Below are 19,143 nucleotides of genomic sequence, written 5' to 3'. Positions count from 1 at the left end.
CCGGATTTCAATGCGCGGAGGTAGACCCGCCCGCGAGACCGAGGAGCCCGGGTGTCGGGAGAGGCCTGCTGGGGGACGGGGAAGGTTCCAGATGACCGAGCCTTTCAATTATTGGCGCCTCAGGATTGCAGCCTCCAGTCGTGTGAATAGTCTCTGGGGGGCCCCTTGGAGCAGCCAGCAGGTATCCTGGCCCTTAAGAGACCCTTAAAGGCAACAGCGGCCCTTCAAAAGCATCCCAGGACCCTCCCCTGACCTTTTAAGGACTCTGCGGGCCTCCTCTGTATCCTTAGCTGCCCATTCCCACCTCCAGATGCAGGTCCCTCCGTTACTTCCCCTGAACTAGGTAAAAGAAGACATGACTGGTCTTGCCTCAATACTGTTAGCAGCTTAACCAACATCTGCGGGTGTCTCTTGCCTGTTTCTTCCACAACTAACCACAGTTAGCCAGGAGCCAAATAATCATAAAAGTTCTCTCTCTTTATCTCTTTAAGCTTGAATAGCTGAGTTCAAACCAGAAGTGTAGATTTCTGCAAGCACACATGCCTTGTGCTGGGTAAAGTGATTAGCGGTGAGCAAGTTTTCTCTGATAGCCTTCTCAGCCGTGGCTGGAGACTAGATGGGGAAGTCGGCATATCCAAGAGGCAAAGTCCTCTGCCTGCCAAAGTCGAAGCGGGAAGAACATGTCTTGTTTGTGACTTGTCTTCTCTTGCTTTCTGCGCAGGGAATTTGGCGCATCCCCGTGGATGAAATTGACCGTCCCGGTAGCTTCGCCTCTCACATGAACCGCTCCATCGTCCTGCTGCTGAACGTGCTGTCCCAACTCAAAGATTACTCCACCTTGCTGAAAATCTCCTCTATGCTGCAGAGGACCCCCGACCAGGGAAAGTGAGTGCCAAAGGCTTCGCTTCCTTGTTCCCTCCGTGAGGGGAGGGTGGAACTTCCCAGGCTTTGCTGATGGGGGAGGGGATGGTTTTTCCCTGTGCAAGTGGTCTCCCCAGTCCTAGAGCTACCCTCACAATAAGGGAAGTCAGGCCTTCTTGATAGCATTCACAAAACCAAAGATGGCTTTCCTTGTGTCACCAGTGCCTTCCTGAGCTGGGAGTTGAGCTTTGGGGCTGGGAACCCCAAAGAAGAAGAAGAGAAAAAAAAACCTGGGGATCAGAGCTTAGCACACCCAAAGGCTTCTGTGCTTCATCCCATTTATCTTGCTTCTTTCTGCCTCTGATTAAGGAGTTGCTCATTGACGCTGCTGGGACTTTCTCAAGTTGTCAAAAGAATTTTGAATACATGTCATTGGTTTAACTGAAGCTTTTTGGAGGGAAAAGTGAGCAATTGGGTCAAGCAGAGGAAAGTGTTTGTTAGCAGCTTTGCAAGTTGACAGCATAAAGATGTTTTTATTTTGATAGAAATGGAGTCCTGTTAAGGGATCATGTCCTGCAGTGAGGGCAAAGTTTCATCATAAAATTCTGATGGGCAAGGCCAGCTCCAGAAAGAGGAACACGAACGATCCTCCTTTGGTCCTTCTGTTGTTGGGATGAAAAGAGAACAGAAATTGTTCCTTTAAGGCGGTGGTTCTCAACCTTCCTAATGCCGCGACCCTTTAATACAGTTCCTCATGTTGTGGTGACCCCCAACCCCCCATCCAGCTGGCCGGGGAGGGGGGGGCAGGAAGGTTGCTCCGCTAGCTCCGCCCTCTCCCTGTTTCTCTCTTCTCTCTCTTTCCTCTCTCTCTCTCTCTGTTTCCTCTCTTTCTCTTTCTCTCTTTCCTTTCTCTTTTCCTCTGTTTCTCTCTCTTTCCTCTCTCTCTTACGGCAGCATCGTCAGGGGTCCCCGCCACCCCCAGCCCGGCCTCAGCCGCGTCCTCAGCTGAATGGGCGGGGAGTGGAGCAGGATGGGAGGCAGCGGCTGCGGCAGCCGCTGCTGCATCATCAGGGGTCCCTACTGCCCCCGCGCTGCCCAGCCTCGTCTTCCGTCAATCAATGGAGCCGCGGTGGGGGCTGGTGCCGCGCGGCCCACCAGCCCCTCCGCCAGCCCGGCTGCTCCCCCCCAGGCACCGCTTGCTGGATATAAAATTTATGGAATGTTTTATTACACCCACAACTGAATCTGGGTAGCCACTGCCCTGTAAGATGGGCCTGGGAGAACATGATGGTGCAGCATGGTGTGTGGCGGATGGCTTGGATCCCCTTGAAATGATGGGCAGTTTCTGCCTCTAACCTCTATGGCTCGTCCTTTCCTGACTACAGGAAATACTTGAGGGATGCGGATCGCCAGGTTCTTGCCCAGCGCGCCTTTGTTCTCACCGTGATGGTGCTAGAGGACATGTTGCATGAGCTCACCGAGGTAAGTCTTCCCACACCGCCCACAATGCAGACTCTCGTGGAAATTCAGCCAGCTAACTCTGTTTGCCTTGAAGGTCTCTGAAGATCAAAGTGGACAGTGTGGTGACATTTTGGAGACCAGAATGACTACTGATGTCTTTCACAAGGCAAGTGCAGAGGAGGGTCAGGAAGACATGCCCCCAAAGGCAGCCTTGTCCAGAGAGGAGGGGGTGTCTTACAACATTGAAGATGTGGCCCGAGAAGAGGGCCAGGACCAGCCTCTCGCTGCCATGGAGCCAGCTGAGGGCAAGCCAGAGAAAGAAACGAAAGGAGTGTCTCCATCAGGCACGACCGAGCCCATGGAGTGTGACCATTTTGCTGCTGAGCCTGAAAAAATGGAGGCCTCTTCTCTTTATCCTGAGCTGGCCCAAGCACCCTCTGGCAAGGTCTGCAAGGACAAGGTTCCCGAGAGCCGGACCACGGCAGAGCTATCCCTGGAGGATTTGAGCATCAGCTCGAAGCACCAGCAACTGGAGGCAGGGAAGGCCCAGGGCCAGGCCTGCCCCCCAGAAGAGACCAGCCAGAAGCCCAACCGGAAGAGGAAGCTGGCCGGGGACACCGAGTCAGGGAAGACCCTTCTTCTGGATGCCTACCGCGTGTGGCAGCAAGGGCAGAAGGTCATGACCTATGACCTAGGCAAAATTGAGAAGATCATGTCTGAGACCTACATGCTCATTAAGCAAGTGAGTAAAGGGCTTGCGAGGTGCTGACTGGCGGTGGCCCCCACAGCTGGGCTCGTTTCCCTCTTGGCATCCGGGGATAGGTGAGGAAAGGGAGGCCCCGCCTGTTGGCCGAGAGAAACGGCAGCCGCAGATTCTTACTAATTTCACCTCAGGGTGCTTCACAAAGGCATACATTTTAAAAATAAATGGCCCAAATTGGCCTAAATAAAATAAGCAAGCACTGCCCCAACTGAAACAAAAAATCATGATGAAAAGGAAGCAACATAGCCAGCCATGAGAAAGACTGCCTGTTCCCAGAAGGATTGTCTCTGAGGCAAGCCCATTTTGTCTGTCAAGAGAACCCCTCCCCCCCCCGGGAGAGAGCTTCACGAAGGGGGGGACCGAGACCTGTTCTGGGGGCATCTTGAGCACGGCCTTCCCAGACAGGGCTGGCTGGACGTCTTTTAGGAAGTGTCTTCTGACTGCTTGGGCTCCCTAATGTGATTTCTGCCCGCAGGTTGATGAAGCAGCAGCTCTGGAACAGGCCGTCAAATTTTGCCAAGTGCACATTGGTGCTTCTGCCCAAAAACAGGTAAGTCCTCAGCTGGTCTCCTCAGCCAGTGTGAGAGCTGCTTGTGGCTGCTGCCGGGAAACCAGCGAAGGAGGGGAGAGCCGTGCCTGGTCCTGCCAGCCCTTGGAGTGGCTCTGCTGGGCTTCAGATCGGCCCTTCCCTTTCCTCTGCACCAAAGTTGGCTTGCTCTTCTATGATGCGGCCAGAGGCAGGCCAGTGCATGCGCCTTTTCCCCTCGGATGCAGCCCTGAAGGCTCCCTGGGAGTCCAGCAAGAGGTGCAGAGCATCCAGTCTACTTATAGCTCCATGCACTGAACTGCTGCTTGTTTGCATGGTCCATGACTACATTGTCCATGTTCGGAGTGTTTTGGTGGAGAACAAAGCAGGTTTGTTGGACTGCCTGCCTGCCTACCTGCCTCTGCTTCAGTCTGGGGGTCAGAAATGGAGAGATTCAGGTTGGGTCTCATCCTTGAGCTCAGTCTACCATGTTACATTTGTATCTGGCACATTTCCCTGTGCTTTATTTCTTTATGTATGTTTCCTGTTTCTAAAGCACCCTCAGAGAGCTGGCATGCGGCTAGCACGGGGGTTCTCAACCTTGGCAACTTTAAGACGTGAACTTCAACTCCCAGAATTCCTCAGCCAGCTTTGCTGGTTGAGGAATTCTGGGAGTTGAAGTCCACAAGTCTTAAAGTTGCCAAGCTTGAGAACCGCTGAGCTAGCAGCTCTGAGCAAGGGTGGGAAGTCTCCTGGCTACACTCTATGGAAGGTGGCCCTTTGAGACTGATTCCGTGGCTCAGGATGCCTCAGTCTGACATGTCCCCTTCCAAGAAAAAGCTTCTCTCTTTTTTTGCATTTCTTTCTGGGGGAATTTCGGTTCATATCCATGTCTCCTAAAATACATCATTTAGGAAAAGGCAAGTTCTGTGCCTGGATTTTGGAAGCTTCTTTAGGCACAGAGGCCTTTAGGGTCAAGGGTGTAGCTGGGGGGGGGGGCAAGTAAGAAATGCACTCAGTAGAATTTGCCAGTGGGATGGAATTGGGCCCTGCGTGCAGTTACAAACCCCCCCCCGACCCGTCACCTGTTTTTTCTTTTTCTCTTTTCTAGTCAGCCGGAGATGCTCCTGCCACCCCAAAGCACCCCAGAGATAGCAGGGACCACTTCTTTGCTGCTCCCCCCAAGTCTCTGACGCCCCCCCTGGGGACTGCTGCGGACACTGCCTCCTCGGTTGCAGAAGTCCCGCCCAGACCGGCAGATCAGCAGAGCAAGCCCAAAGCAGCCTCGCCCTCCTCCTCTTCCTCCTCCTCCTCCTCCTCCTCCTCCTCCTCCTCCTCCCCTTCTTCTGCCACCGGTGGTCTCCTCTTGCCACCACAGGAGCCGGCAGGGGTGGAGGACACCCAGGAGATGCCTCCTACGTCCAGTCTCGGGCCTGGTGAGCTTTTCTCTTGTAAAGATCTGCTTCTTGACTGACAGCTCTGCCTCCTCCTCGGAGAGTCTCTTCCTGTGGTTGGTGGCAGTTGCTTTAGGCAGCCACGGGACTTCCTCTTCAGAATTGGCCTCTTTGAAGTAGTCAAAGCATCCCTTTGCACTGGATACTAAAACCCAGCTAAATTCAAGCAGAGCAATACATTTATGCAGGAGGAAGGCTGGAGAGCATAAATTGCTCTCCGGGCTTTTTAAAAGCTGGCCTGGCAGGGTTGATGGGCCCCAGGGGTAGAGAGCTTCTCTCCTTGGCAAGTGGGGGGGGAGGCGCCTCTCTTGCAGATTCTCAATGGTGAAAGCAGTTTTTAGGCCATGTGGTATCAAACCAGGTGAGGCTTTCAAGATAACTGAGAAACTGATTCAGAAATGCACTAGTAGCTGGAGAAGAATGCAGCTTGCTCTCTCCCTCTCCCTCTCTCCCCACCCTCCTCCCTCCCTCCCTCTCTGGTGTGTGTGTGTGTGTGTGTGTGTGTGTGTATTAAAAATCAGGATTAACAGAGCAGTTTAGGGACTGCAGAAGCAAATTCCTCTTTTGAAATGCTTGGCCCAAGAAGGAGCCAGAAGCACCATGAAATAATGTCTTCTAAACTCACAAAGAACGGCTGCGGGACTTGGGCTTGGTAAGTCTAAAGAAAAGAAGAAATAGGGGAGACGTGATAGCAGTGTTCCAGTACTTGAGGGGCTGCCATGAAAGAAGAGGGGGTCACGTTGTTCACCAAAGCACCAGAGGGCAGGACAAAAAACGATGATTGGAAACTGACGCAAGAGAGGAGCAACCTGGAATTAAGGAGAAACTTCCTGACAGGGAGGACAGTTAACCAGTGGAACAGCTGGCCTCCAGAAATCGTGGGTGCTCCATCACTAGAGATTTTTAAGAAAAGGCTAGACAGTCACTTTTCTGAGATGGTACAGGTTCTCCTGCTTGAGCAGGGGGCTGGACTAGAAGACCACCAAGGTCCCTTCCAGCTCTATTCTATTCTAAATGCCACTCTCGATGTATCGTGGCTTAAGAAATGCAGAAAAGCTGCTTGAAGCCTAATTGAAATGGGTCTCTGTAATCGGGATCATCTGGTACCCACATCATGCTCCAGGACAGAAGATTTCCCATTGGGAATCTCCATGTGGCTTCTTCAGAAGCTGCCTCCCACGGTTTTCCATTTGGATCGTCTTAAGTGACATTTCTGCATGCTCAGAGTCTTGAGAGCCGAGGGATGCTGAAATAGCCTAATGAGTCAGAATGACTTTTGGGGGACCCAAGCCATAAAGTATGTAGGATAGAACAGGTGATCCAGCAACAAAACTAAAGAGAGCCTCCCCTCCCCCACATACACACGCCCTCTGCTCTTGCCCTATCCCAGGACACACACACACCTTTCAGGTCCAGGCTCCATTTTCCTGTCTTCTCCCCTCCCCCTCCTCCATTGAATCCTCTTTGAAAGGAGCGCTGCTTCCGAAGTGCTGGCCCTCCTGTTCCTGCTGTGTTCTGGTTCTTCTGTGGCCTGTTCCCTGTTGCCCAGATGGCCACCAGAGAAGGCCTCCACTCATTCCGAGTCTGGCCTTCCTTGAATACCTCACTATGGCTGCTCATCGTAAGGTCTCTTTTCTCTTGGAGTCAGCAGACAAAACAGCCCTTCATCCAACTCACAAAGAGTTGCAAGATCCTGGTCTGGATGGGTATCTTTCTTCTCTGCTTGAGCAGGGGGCTGGACTAGAAGACCTCCAAAGTCCCTTCCAGCTCTATTCATGTCACTAGTAGATTGGAGCTGGCATTTAGTCCAGTAACAGGTCACAACACAAAGGGAGCACAGAGAATTCAGTGAAAATCCTGGTTCCTTATCTACTTAAATAAATTCTGCTTGGAATTTGTTCAATGCCCGCCCACCCACCCTAATTGTCCACAGCTTGGGAGTGATCCGTCATGTTGTCCAGTGCCAAGATCAGAGATTATCATCAACACATATCATCTGCCATTTAGGGATTTTATCCTCCTGTCCCAGGTTCATCTTCCTGAGATATATTTTACACCCCCTGAAATGCTGAGTGTCTTTGGTTTAATTGCTCCACAGAAGCACACCAGCCATGTTACAGTAGCTGAACATTGGAGGACTGGGTTGCATTGTGCGTTTGGGAAAGAGATTTCTGGCATCTGGAGATGGATCGTCCAGGTTGCAAGGACACATGGACCACACAACCTATGGGAGAAAGACCACGAAAAGTTGTTATATAGCAAATAACATTAAGCCTTGGATTCTCTCCAGCTCTAATCATAATGAAGCTCAGCTTAATAGATTCAGTCTGATGTCCTGTGTGCATGAATCTGTCCACTTGGTGTCTGGAAGTGCTTTGAGATCCCTCAGAAATTAGGATGATTCCTTAATAGCAGCCTCTGCAAATGACACATAAAGGCAGCGTTTCAAATAATTTTAGCATGAGAACTGAGCCCAAGTTTCACTCCAAAGCTTGAATCTGAGGACAATCTGCCTAATTTTAGCTTTATTTGGTGCAGTCAAGTTAGCCACCATTTTGGATATTTCCATTTTAGTTTTTCACAAAAGGCCAGGCTTAGGGCTCGGTAGCTAAAATCCTGTCTTCCAATGTACGTTGCTCACAGTTTGTAATTTTGCCACACAGGCACATAGAAGTTTCTGATTGGTAAAAGTGTGGGGTCAGGACAGGCTCCCCAGTTTTAGCAAATGCTAAAGGAGGTACTTTTCAACATAGGCAGGTTCAGTGGGCTGGTAAAAACAAGAAATGCTGCAGCAAACTAGGTTTCTAACAACTGCAACTTCTGGTTTTCTTCTTCTGTCCTCCAAATGCAAACCCACCTTCTTATCTGCCGCTACCAGTTAGCCAGGGTAGCTCAGCCCCTGTTCTCCCTGCCAGTGCTGAAGAGAGGGCAGCTCTTGGGCACCAGCCTCTGCCTTGCAGGCAGCTTTCAGCAGGAAAAGCCAGAGGGCTGCCTAGGCATCTCAGTGGCAAAGTAGTCATCCTGGGAGCCCTGTAGGGATTCCTCTGCTGACCCTGGAGCTGACCACTGGAGAGCCCCCTGCTCCCATCGCCTGCTCAGGGTGCCTGTTTTGTGCTTTAACCTCTTACTGGGACTTCCATAAGATTCGAGGGTGGGCCGTTCCTGTGGCTGGCACAGGAGCAGAACTGCTCCCTTCACCTCTTCTCTGATGGGAAAGATAGGGGTGCTGTTGAGTTGTGCCCTTCATGGTGCTTGTGCGGAGAGTGAATGTCTTAACCAGCACATAGATGGCAAGATCCTGGTACGGAGGGGTGTCACTCATAGGTTGGAATTGGCCTTCAGTCCAGGAAGCCCTTCCCAAAATGTTCCATTGGACAAAAAGGAGGAGAAGGTGGCGCCTTGGCTGCAGGAAGCGGCCTTCAACAGCAGTGAAACCTAAACAGGGAGCATGAGAAATGAAGTAGCTAAGAGACTACAAGTAGTTAAAAAATTGGGTGATTTCAAAGCGGTCTTCATTTGATGTGGAAGACATAGAAAGAGGTACGTCTCTGGCAGCCGACTCATCTTCCCCTTGACTACTGGGCCAGGCTTGGCTGCTGAAGCAGCCTCTGACATGGGACCCTTCATTTCTTGCTTCCTTTAACAGAATAACAGGGCTGGAAGGGACCTTGGAGGTCTTCTAATCCAACCCTTTGCTCAAGCAGGAGTTCCTATGACATTTCAGACATTTCTTAAAAACCTCCAGTGATGGAGATTTAAAACCTTTAAAACACTGACAGTGAAGCATAAAAAGATGCTGAGAATTTGGGGAAAATTCAGAGAAGAGCAACTAAGATGATCAAAGGCCTGGAGACTAAAACATATGAAGAATGGCTGCAGGACTTGGGTTTGGCTAGTCCAGGATTTCTGGGAGTTGAAGTCCACAAGTCATAAAAGAGCCAGCGTTGCGTACCCCTGGGTTAGTCCAAAGAAAAGAAGAAATAGGGGAGACATGATAGCAGTATTCCAGTACTTGAGGGGCTGCCACAAAGAAGAGGGGTTCAGGTTGCTCACCAGAGCACCAGAAGGCAGGACAAGAAACAGTGGTTGGAAACTGACCAAAGAGAGAAGCAACCTGGAATTAAGGAGAAACTTCCTGACAGTGAGGACAGTTAACCAGTGGAACAGTTTGCCTTCAGAAATCGGGGGTTCCATCACTGGAGATTTTTTAAGAAGAGGCTAGAGGTCACTTGTCTGAGAAGGTATAGGTCCTCCTGCTTAAGCAATGGGTTGGACTTGAAGACCTCCAAGGTCCTTTCCAGCTCTATTCCAAATTGAAAATTGAATAAAAAGGATTGTGTGACCTGGGGCTGAAGGATGAGAAGGTCTTGAACCTGAAGCCAGGAGACCATAAGTCTGAGAGTTTTGGTGCCATCTGTCAGATTCCTTTTAGGGAGTGTGGGTTGAGGAATTGGAGGGAATAAACCAGTGTGAGGCACCAGCAGATGAGTGCCACCCTCTGCTGTCAGCATCTGCAAACAGGTTGCCCTGGCAACAAGGGAAGAGCAGTCAGCAGTAGGAGGGGAGTGGGCTGCTGGCGCTGACTTCTGTTGCCAGCCTGATGTTTCCACAATAAAGCAGAAAAGTATTGGCAGGCATGATGTCTCTTTTCTGTTGTGCATCTGCAATTCTGTCTCTTGAGGTTGATTTCTGGAATTCTTGTGTAAAAAAGTGCTTAGAGCAGGGCCTCGGGTTCCAGGGAGATACAGGTTTGCTTGCGAGCAAACCAGCTCTTTGGTTGGGCCAGGGCTGTATCTTCTGTGAATCCAAGCAAAAAGGGTTGCAGCAGAACTTCTAAGAATGGCTGAGGGACTTCCCTACTCACCCATTGGCCCCTCATTCTGCTTGATAACTTTTGCTTCATTCAGATCCTTAACCCTGCCATGTATTTGACCTCTGGAGCAGCCCCATGGGCATCCTATGTTTCCAATTCCTCTTGGGATGCTCTACCTGTGGCCTACAATCTCCCAGGACAGAGAAAGGTTTACAGCCATTGGGGCATCAAATGCTGAAATCCCATATTTGGTGGCCTGAATATAGCCCTACTTTCCTGACTTCTCTCTGGCTTGTATTTGGGGGGCTCCCTTGCTTTGCCGTAGAAACCAGTTCTCTCCAGTAAACACCAGTATCCTAACCACTGTGCTAGCTCAACACACACTCTTGATCTGCAGAAAGGTCAGCTTCAGGAATGTTCCCCAAGAACATTGGGGAGAAATCAGTAACCCTGTTGGATCTCTTTGTTTGCACAGACAAAGAAGAGGAGAGCAGATCGGAGTCATGCCTAGCGGGACCACAGCAGGAATCCAACCTCTGCCACCAGATGAAAATGGTTGCTGTCATCCCCTCTTCTGTTCTACCATCCTGGCAGGTGGAGCTGGAATCAGCAGGGCAGACAGCGAATCCAGGTGAGGAAAGCTTCGATCCTCATTCGGTTCCATTTGGGGTGTGGGAAGGATCTGCTGAGTACCCCCATTTTTGCACTCTACCCTCCAGGCCTCAAAGGAGGCTGAAAGAGTCCTCCACAATACGTTGCAGATCCAAAAGGCCAGTCACACCAAAGTGCCCCCCCTTGCCTTCAAAGATCCTTGGGGCTCACTTCCGTTTCTGCTGGGGGGGGGCTTAGCATCCAGTTCCAAGACAGAACTCACGGCAGATGCACATCCCCTGGGGAGGCAGGTCAGCAAAACCAGCAGCAGCCGAGTGAAATCCCGCACCTTGCCCAGCGTACCAAAGCTCTTCATCCCTTCGGCCATCTCCAAATTCCCGCCTGAGATCACTGTCACTCCGCCAACCCCCACCCTCCTGTCCCCAAAGGGCAGCATCTCGGAAGAGACCAAGCAGAAGCTCAAGGTACGTTAGGGGGGGGAGTAATGCGAAGGAGGAGAAGGCTGAAAGGGTGGTGGGGAGGAGAAGCGGCAGAGAACGGTCCTCTCCCTCTGAACCATGTGGTAACAGCTGGTTCCGCGCCCCCCCCCCTACAGAAGAGCCACCATTCCTGCTCTGTGCCTGGGGCTAATCCAACCAGGAGGGTTGTGCTTTTCCTCTGTGGGTTGAAGGGCCCATTTCTGATGGGGGGATTGGACTAGTAACTGACCCCCACCATTCCTTCTTCTGGAACAGTCTGCGATACTTTCGGCCCAGTCAGCAGCCAACGTGAAGAAGGAGACCCTCTGCCAGCCTGCCCTGGAGGTGGTGGAGACCTCCAGCCAAGAGTCTTCTCTGGAGAGCGACTCTGAGGAGGAGGAGGAAGAGTGTGAGGAAGAAGAGGAGGAGGACAATGACTGCATGGACATCTGAAACATCTGGGCTGCTCCCGTCCCGGGGGGGGGGGGAGCAGGCCGTGATGGACAGAGAGGCCCTGCCCACTGCCTGGAGCGCCCCCTTTTGCTTGCCTTGCCTCTGCCTTTGCCACTGTTGCTCCCACCCACCCCCAGGCTGGCACTACCCCCTCACCCTCCCTCCACTACGCCAGTAAACTCTGCCCTTGCAGCCCTCAGCATGTTCCTGGTCCTGGCACACCTGCCTGGCTCTGACTGGGGGGGGGGAGGAGCCTTTGGCCACAGCAGAGCCAAGAAGCAGCTGTGCCCATCGTCCTTTCCTGCTTTTCTCACTGTTGCCTGAAAAGAGCCCCACCTCCCGGCCGAGCTCTGCTGCTGCCGGCTGCTTGCATGAAGCGCTGGTCAGTCGGTCAGTCTTGGCATCACTGATCGAGAAATGGAATGGTTTTCAGTACCATTTTGATAATGTCTGTTTTTTTACAGAATGACGTAAAAAGTGTATATGCTTTGTTTTTTTAAGTCACTGGAACGATTGGTCGCATTCCTATGGGAGACAATAAAGAAGACCAAGAATTTTTCTACCGAATGTTGTAATTTGTAGCATACATAATTAATGCAATCCTGCACAGGAACCAGGATGCGTATCACTTAAGCTTATGTGGGGTTCATCAGGCTGTGGGGAAGCCGTTCTATAAAGGGTGCAATACAGAGCCTTGTATAAATAGGCATTTTTCTAATAAAGTCAAGCATGTCTCCCCTGTGCCTCCCAATTCTTTTTCTCCTCAAGTTGAAAAATTGGCATCTCTCACACGCACACAAAGCTACAAGCACGCATGTTGCTGTAGATCACCTCTGTGTTGTTGGGGGGCCAGGACTCCTTGGGCTGGCGGCTGCGATCCCTGTTCAGAGCTGGCTTCTGAGGCAGCCTTTCTCTCATTCCACATTGATTTGGGGTCTTTACCCTTTACAGGAGCAACTATACAAAATCCTGATAGCAGCTCCTCCTCCTGGTCGTGTAGGTGTACTTTTTCCGTGTAGGTGTACTTTTTAACTTTGAATTGAAACACACAGTTCTTTAATAGGCAGAGTCCAAAAATGAAGAAAAATGACTGATTTTATATTAGGAAAAATATTAAATAGAATTTAAACTGAGTGATGTATACTTTTAAAGAACAATACTCTTGAAAGGACTTCCCACAGAAATGATTGTATCATTTAATTTGCATTTCACCTAATTTACTTTGTAATTTTTTGTAATAAATTTTGTGATGTTTCTTAAAAATAATTACAATTTTTCAAGCCCAAGCTACTATTGGTGTTAGCCATTTAATTAGCAAAATTAAAGTCTTATCACATACTGATGATATAGATGAATTTGAATTCATAAAATCTGAGGTAAGGCTAAGAGCCATGCTTTGAAACTTGGGAAATCATCGAGTCTGTTCTGATTTTTATTATGCAAATTTTCACATGCTTCCTTTCAGTGAAAAGACCTGAATACTTCACAATCACCCCAAAAAACAAAATAAGGTAAGCAATAACAAAATAGCAACATTTGTTGTTAGTTTTGAAGTTGTGTCCGACCCATCGCGACCCTATGGGCAATGTTCCTCCAGGCCTTCCTGTCCTCTGCCATCTTCTGGAGTCCATTTAAGCTCATGCCTCCTGCTTCAGTGGCCACCTCATTTTCTGTAGTCCCCTTCTATTGCCCTCAATCTTTCCCAGCATTAGGCTTTTCTTCAGTGAGTCCTTCTCATTAGGTGACCAAAGTACTTGAGTTTCAACTTCAGGATCTGGCCTTCTAAAGAGCAGTCAGGGTTGATCTCCTCTAGGACTGACCGGTTTGATCACCTTGCAGTCCAGGGGACTCGCAGGAGTCTTCTCCAGCACCATAGTTCAAAGGCCTCCATTCTTTGGCGCTCAGCCTTTCTTATGGTCCAACTTTCACAGCCGTACATTGCAACTGGGAAAACCAAGGCCTTGACTGTATGTACTTTTGTTGGCAGGGTGATGTCTGCTTTTTAGTATGCTGTCTAGATTTGCCATAGCTTTCCTCCCTAGGAGCAAGTGTCTTTTAATTTCTTGGCTGCAGTCCCCATTTGTGGTGATCTTGGAGCCCAGGAAGATAAAATCTGTCACTACCTCCATTTCTTCCCTATCTATTTGCCAGGAATTGAGAGGGCCGGATGCCATGATCTTGGTTTTCTTAATGTTGAGTTTCAAGCCAACTTTTGCACTCTTCTTCTTCACCCGCATCAAGAGGCTCTTTAGTTCCTCTTCACTTTCTGCCATTAGAGTGGTATCATCTGCATATCTTAGGTTGTTGATATTTCTCCCGGCAATCTTAATTCCAACTTTTGGTTCATCTAGCCCTGCCTTTCTCATGATGTGCTCTGCACATAAGGCAGGGTGACAGAATACAGCTTTGCCAGACTCCTTTCCCAATTTTGAACCAATCAGTGGTTCCGTGCCCAGTTCTCACTGTTGCTTCTTGACCCGCATATAGGTTTCTCAAGAGACAAATAAGATGATCTGCTACTCCCATCTCTTTAAGAACTTGCCACAATTTGTTGTGATCCACACAATCAAAGGCCCGTCTGGTACTGGGTTGTATTCCACAGTTGGGTGCCATGTTTTGAAACTCTCAGCCTTCACAAAGTGGCTATATAGAATATAGAATAACAAGATTGGAAGAGGCCATTTGGAGTCTTCTAATCTAACCCCCTGCTTGTCCAGCAGACCTTATACCATTCCAGACAAATGGCTGACCAATCTCTTATTGAAAACCTTCAGTGATGAGAGTACCCACAAGCTGTTCCACTGATTAATTGTTCTCGCTCTCAGGAAATTTCTCCTTTGTTGGTTGGATCTCTCTCTAATGATCTTCCAACTGTTACTTCTTGTCCAGACCTCAGCTGCTGTGGAGAACAGGTTGACCTCAGAGAGCCTCTCAAGTTCCTTAAGACAGCTGCCATGTGACCCCTAGTCCTCTTTGATAGCCATACCCAATTCCTGCAATTATTCATTGTATGCTTTATCCTCTGGTCCCCTAATCATCTTTGTTGCTCTTTTCTGCACTCTTTCTAGGGTCCCAGGATATTTTTTTTTATCATGGTGACCAGAACTGGATGCAGTACTCCCAAGTGTGGTCCTACCAGTGCAAACCAACACCATTACTTCCCATGATTTTGACACTGTCACTCTGTTGATGCAACCTAGGACTGTGTTGGCTTTTTGGTAGCTGCAGCACACAGCTGTCTCATGCTTAAGTTACTGTCCACTAGGACCCCTAAATCCCTCTCACAGTTACTACTGTATGGCCAGGTATAACCCCTTCTATACCTATACATTTAGTTTTTCTCGCCTAAGTTTAAAACCTTGTTTTTCTCACCAGTGAATTTCATTTTGTTGCATAGAGCCCAGGATTCAAGTCTGTCCAGAGCTTTCTGGATCTCAAGTCTGTCTCTAAGAAGTTGACTGTTTCCCATAGCTTGGTGACATCTGCAAATCTGATGAGTTCCCCCTCTAGCCTCTCATCTGGGCCATCCAACAGTCTTTGGGCTCCTGCAGAGCTCTTCTGCAGCCCTACTAAGCAGTGGACACGGGCCTCCCTCCTCCAGGGCTTGGGCTTTGTCCCCCATCGAGGTGCTGGTTCGGTTCTTACGGGCGTGTCTGACTCTTCCCCTGAATGAAACGGAGAGCACAAATGGGATTTTGAAGACAATGCAAGGGAATCACAGAATCGGGGGGGGGGGGGTTCACTGCATTTGCCACTTTGGGCTTCTGTAGGAGGACAGCCTGATACATAATGTTATAGAAAGCCTCATAGGAGAATAGATGGAATTCTAAGGATTCTTTACGATGGAATGTTCATGTCTATTTCTGAGTAGAAAAACCCCTGAAAGCAAAACAAGCAGGACAGGACTGATTCACCCCTGGCATTGGACCATTGGCTGGCAGGGATTTTCTGTGAGGTTTATCCTGGATAAACAAGCAAGCCAGCATGGATTGAGGTTTTATAGTCATGGGATCTAGATTCCTAATTCTTTTATTTTGGGAGCTGCTTTGCCTGAGGAAGCAGTGGTAAAATAACCACATATAATTTCAGGTTAAAGATAGCCTGAAGCGCACTGGGAACATTTCTAATAGGATCCATGTTAGAATATTTGTATGGTTGTTAAGCAAAAGACGGATGTCTTCTTTCACTCCCTGTAAATACTTCTCTGCTCCAAAGGGTTATATGGGCAATTAGAGAGACCTGAGCATGTAGGGGCTCAATTAGATGGTTAGGGAATTAACTCCTGGGCTAAGTACCTCTTAAGAAAGCTCACATTAAAGGGAGACAGGCTATCAATATGCACCACATCGATAGGTATTGAGCAAATTAAAAGCTGTTTTCTTGCACACATTATTTCACTTTGCTATTTAAAAACAAAAAACAAATTGAAAAGCTAAACACTCAGGTGGGGGAGCAGCCATGGGAGAGGAGAGATTTTTCCCACAGCAATTCTCATCTTCTTCTCATCTTATGATTTAGATGAGAGAACTGAAGGGGAACTCGTGAAATTTACAAATGGCATCAAACTGACAGGACTAGCCAACACCCCAGAAGACAAACTCAGGATCCAAAAAGATCTTGACAAACTTGAACAATCAGCCCTGTCCAACAAAATGAGTTTCAATGTGTAGAAAAGCAAAGTCTTACATTTAGGCAGGAAAAATCAAACGTACAAATATAGATTGAGCAAGACCAGGCTTAAAAACAGTAACTGTGAGAGGGACCTTGGAGTCCTAGTGGACGATCACTTGACCATGAGCCAGCAGAGTGCAACAGCAACCAAAAAAGCTAATACAATCCTGGGTTGTATAAACAGAGGCATAGAATCAAGATGGAATACTGCACCTGGAATACTGCAGCCAATTTTAGTCATCATATCACAAAAAAGATGTTGAGAATTTAGAAAAAAATCAGAGAAGAGCAACTAAGATGATCAAAGGCCTGGAGACTAAAACATACGAAGAACCGCTACAGAACTTGGGTTTGGCTAGTCTAAAGAAAAGAAGAAATAGGGGAGATATGATAGCAGTGGGGGACTGCCACAAGGCAGAGGGGGCCAGGTTGTTCACCAGAGCACCAAAGGGAAGGACAAGAAATAATGGTTGGAAGCTGATCAAGGAGAGAAGCAACCTAGAATGAAAGAGAAACTTCCTGACAGTGAGGACAACCAACCAGTGGAATAGCTTACTCCCAGAAATCATGGATGCTCCATTACTGGAAATTTTTAAGAAGAGACCGTAAAATCATCTGTCTAAGACGGTATAGGTTCTGCTTGAGCAGAAGGCTGGACTAGAAGACCTCCAAGATCCTTTCCAGCTCTATTGTATTCTTTCTCCTCCCACCCCTAGTTCAACCTCCAGGCAGCCATTTCTACTTGGTTGCGCACCTCCTCACAACGTCTATGGAGATTCTCAGTCATCCAGGTCATGGTTGTCCCAAAGGTGCTTTTTCACGAGGCCACTGGACTTCCTTTTCTTTTTGAAGATGTTTCGCTTCTTAGAACAAACCCATCAGGACAAGATTCAGCAGTCCATCTGCATTTAAAAGGCAAAGCAAAGTCCACATTTCGAACAGAGGGGACCACTGGTTTGAAAGAGAGGTCAAAGGGGCCATGTATGTCAAAACTGAACAGTCCTCTCTCAACGGGGAGGGATACGACATCATCTATCTTTGGTCTACAGTCCTTTCAACAGTTCCAAGATGGCTCCACACCCATTTGCACTATTCAGGTGACCCGGATGACACAGGTAAGCCTCAAGGTGGCATCAATGACTCTCTAAAAGAATGCAAATGACCAGCTTTCTGCAAGGAGTATAAATCCTTCCATTTGCCACCATTCAGTGAAAGCTGAAGAAACTTCTTGCATTCTGCTGTGGGAAGAACCTTCTCCATTTCTGTCACTGGTCACTGTTGGCTCTTTGTCAGCAAGGAGTCCACTGTCCTGATCTGCATGGAGACATCTGCCTGGGTTTTCTTTGATCAGAATTTCATAACATGCCTTTCTGGCATTAAATGAACTGCTAAATTGGTTACTAAAATTCCTTCAGTGGTCTTTTCCCAAAACAGCCATTCTGTCTGTCAAAGAGTATAAATCATCTTGCTGATTTATACTATGAAAGGGAAATGTTCCTGGGTCAGTCCCCTATGAGGGCATTACAGACTGCTTCTCATGACAAGGTTCCTTCCCACTGGGAGGGAGGGAGGGGCCATTTTGCCAACTCTGGGGGGCCCTTTGATGTTCATCACAGGATATTTCCAGCACTGCCCACTGGGACCACTTGCTACAGCATGAATTGATCTGGAATATTAGGGAAAAGGGTGCAATCAACAAAGGCACCAGTGTTTCCCCTTGTGACTCAAGTGACAGGAAGCATGCCTCAGTCTACCACTGACATCTCAGGTCCGGGTAGGCCAACTATCAGAGGACCATTCTTGATGCCCTGCCTGTGTCCAGAGCCAAGGTGGCACAGTGGTTAGAATGCGGTACTGCAGGCTACTTCTGCTGATTGCCGGTTGTCAGCAGTTCGAGTATCACCAGCTGAAGGTTGACTCAGCCTTCCATCCTTCCGAGGTCAGTAAAATGAGGATCTAGATTGTTGGGGGCAAGAGGTTGACTCTGTAAATCGCTTAGAGAAGGCTGTGAAACACTGTAAAGTGGTATATAAGTCTAAGTGGAAATTGGAATTAACTTTGCTGGGGGAAAGCTCAGATATGCCAACCATATTAAATGCAAAGATGTCACACTGATAACAGGGATACATACTACGAATGCCCCCATTTCCCCATGTGTAATATATGGCTTTAAAAGCTGAAACATCAGAAGGTTGATCCTTGTAAAGGGTAGTGCTGGAGAAATTAGGAGAAAGTCACTGAGGGTCTGTTAGCCGGTAAATCCTTCAATGTCTAGAACTCATAGACTCCAAAGGTTGGAAAAGAACCTGGAGGTCTTCTAGTCCAACCCCCTGCTCATGGCAGGAGCCTCATACTATCCAGGCAAATGGTTGTCCAGTCTTTTTTGCCCCCAACTCTGGGAGACAAGCTGTTCCATTGATTAATTGTCTTTGCTGTCAGTAAATTTATGCTTAATTCTAAGTTGGAACTTTTTTTAACAAGCTGCCAGCCATTACTTCTTGTCCAGCCCTTTGGTGTCCTAGAGAATAAGTCAATCCCCTCTTCTCTGTGACAGCCCCTCAAGTACCCGAAGGCAGTTATAGCATATAGCATCAATGTAGATAAGGACATCATCAAGATATACTAGGACCCCTTTGACAAATGTTCATGGAGCACCTCATTTATTAGTTGCATAAACACCATGGGTGCTCCTGCCTCAGCTATTCCCCCAGAAAAGCACACTCAGGAAACAGGCATTGTTTCAAAGAGGAGCTTTTACTGAGAGAATGTGATTGCAGAGTAAAAAAGCGGTATCTGAAGTTCCCGTACAAATAATTAAGCTGAAAGTCCCATTTCTTCAGCTCCAACCCAATGCCCCAATCCATCAGGAGCCAATCCGCTGGTGTGAAGATGTTATGAGAACTTCTGGCCAAAAAGATGATAATCAGCCGGCTTCCCAGGCACCTGTGAAACCAGATGGCCCCCAAGGCATTTCCCCCCTCACTTCCCATTTGAATACATCAAAGCGAAAGCAGCAACAAAGGTTAGAGTAGAGGATCATCCTCAATCCACACTCATACACGCTCCCCCTC

At 48.6% G+C, this 19,143-nt stretch overlaps 2 protein-coding genes across 2 annotated transcripts in view; both read left to right on the top strand.

Moving 5' to 3' along the window:
- The window catches only part of LOC120297905 (calcineurin-binding protein cabin-1-like), a 46,083-nt gene extending 33,945 nt beyond the window's left edge, over positions 1-12,138 (top strand). The window contains exons 10-17 of the mRNA XM_039321095.1: positions 722-885; positions 2,247-2,343; positions 2,417-3,064; positions 3,561-3,635; positions 4,723-5,047; positions 10,354-10,509; positions 10,728-10,954; positions 11,225-12,138. Coding sequence (XP_039177029.1) covers positions 722-885; positions 2,247-2,343; positions 2,417-3,064; positions 3,561-3,635; positions 4,723-5,047; positions 10,354-10,509; positions 10,728-10,954; positions 11,225-11,401 — 1,869 coding nt within the window. The 3' untranslated portion in view covers positions 11,402-12,138. The remainder of the gene's footprint in view (positions 1-721; positions 886-2,246; positions 2,344-2,416; positions 3,065-3,560; positions 3,636-4,722; positions 5,048-10,353; positions 10,510-10,727; positions 10,955-11,224) is intronic.
- Positions 12,139-17,178: 5,040 nt separating this feature from the next.
- The window catches only part of LOC120297933 (T-box-containing protein TBX6L-like), a 39,061-nt gene continuing 37,096 nt past the window's right edge, over positions 17,179-19,143 (top strand). The window contains exon 1 of the mRNA XM_039321174.1: positions 17,179-17,187. Coding sequence (XP_039177108.1) covers positions 17,179-17,187 — 9 coding nt within the window. The remainder of the gene's footprint in view (positions 17,188-19,143) is intronic.

The sequence above is a fragment of the Crotalus tigris genome, unplaced genomic scaffold (assembly GCF_016545835.1).
Source record: "Crotalus tigris isolate CLP2741 ecotype Arizona unplaced genomic scaffold, ASM1654583v1 scf7180000023720.1715460, whole genome shotgun sequence".
In the NCBI taxonomy this organism is placed as follows: Eukaryota; Metazoa; Chordata; class Lepidosauria; order Squamata; family Viperidae; genus Crotalus; species Crotalus tigris.
This window is presented reverse-complemented; position numbering and strand designations above follow the sequence as displayed.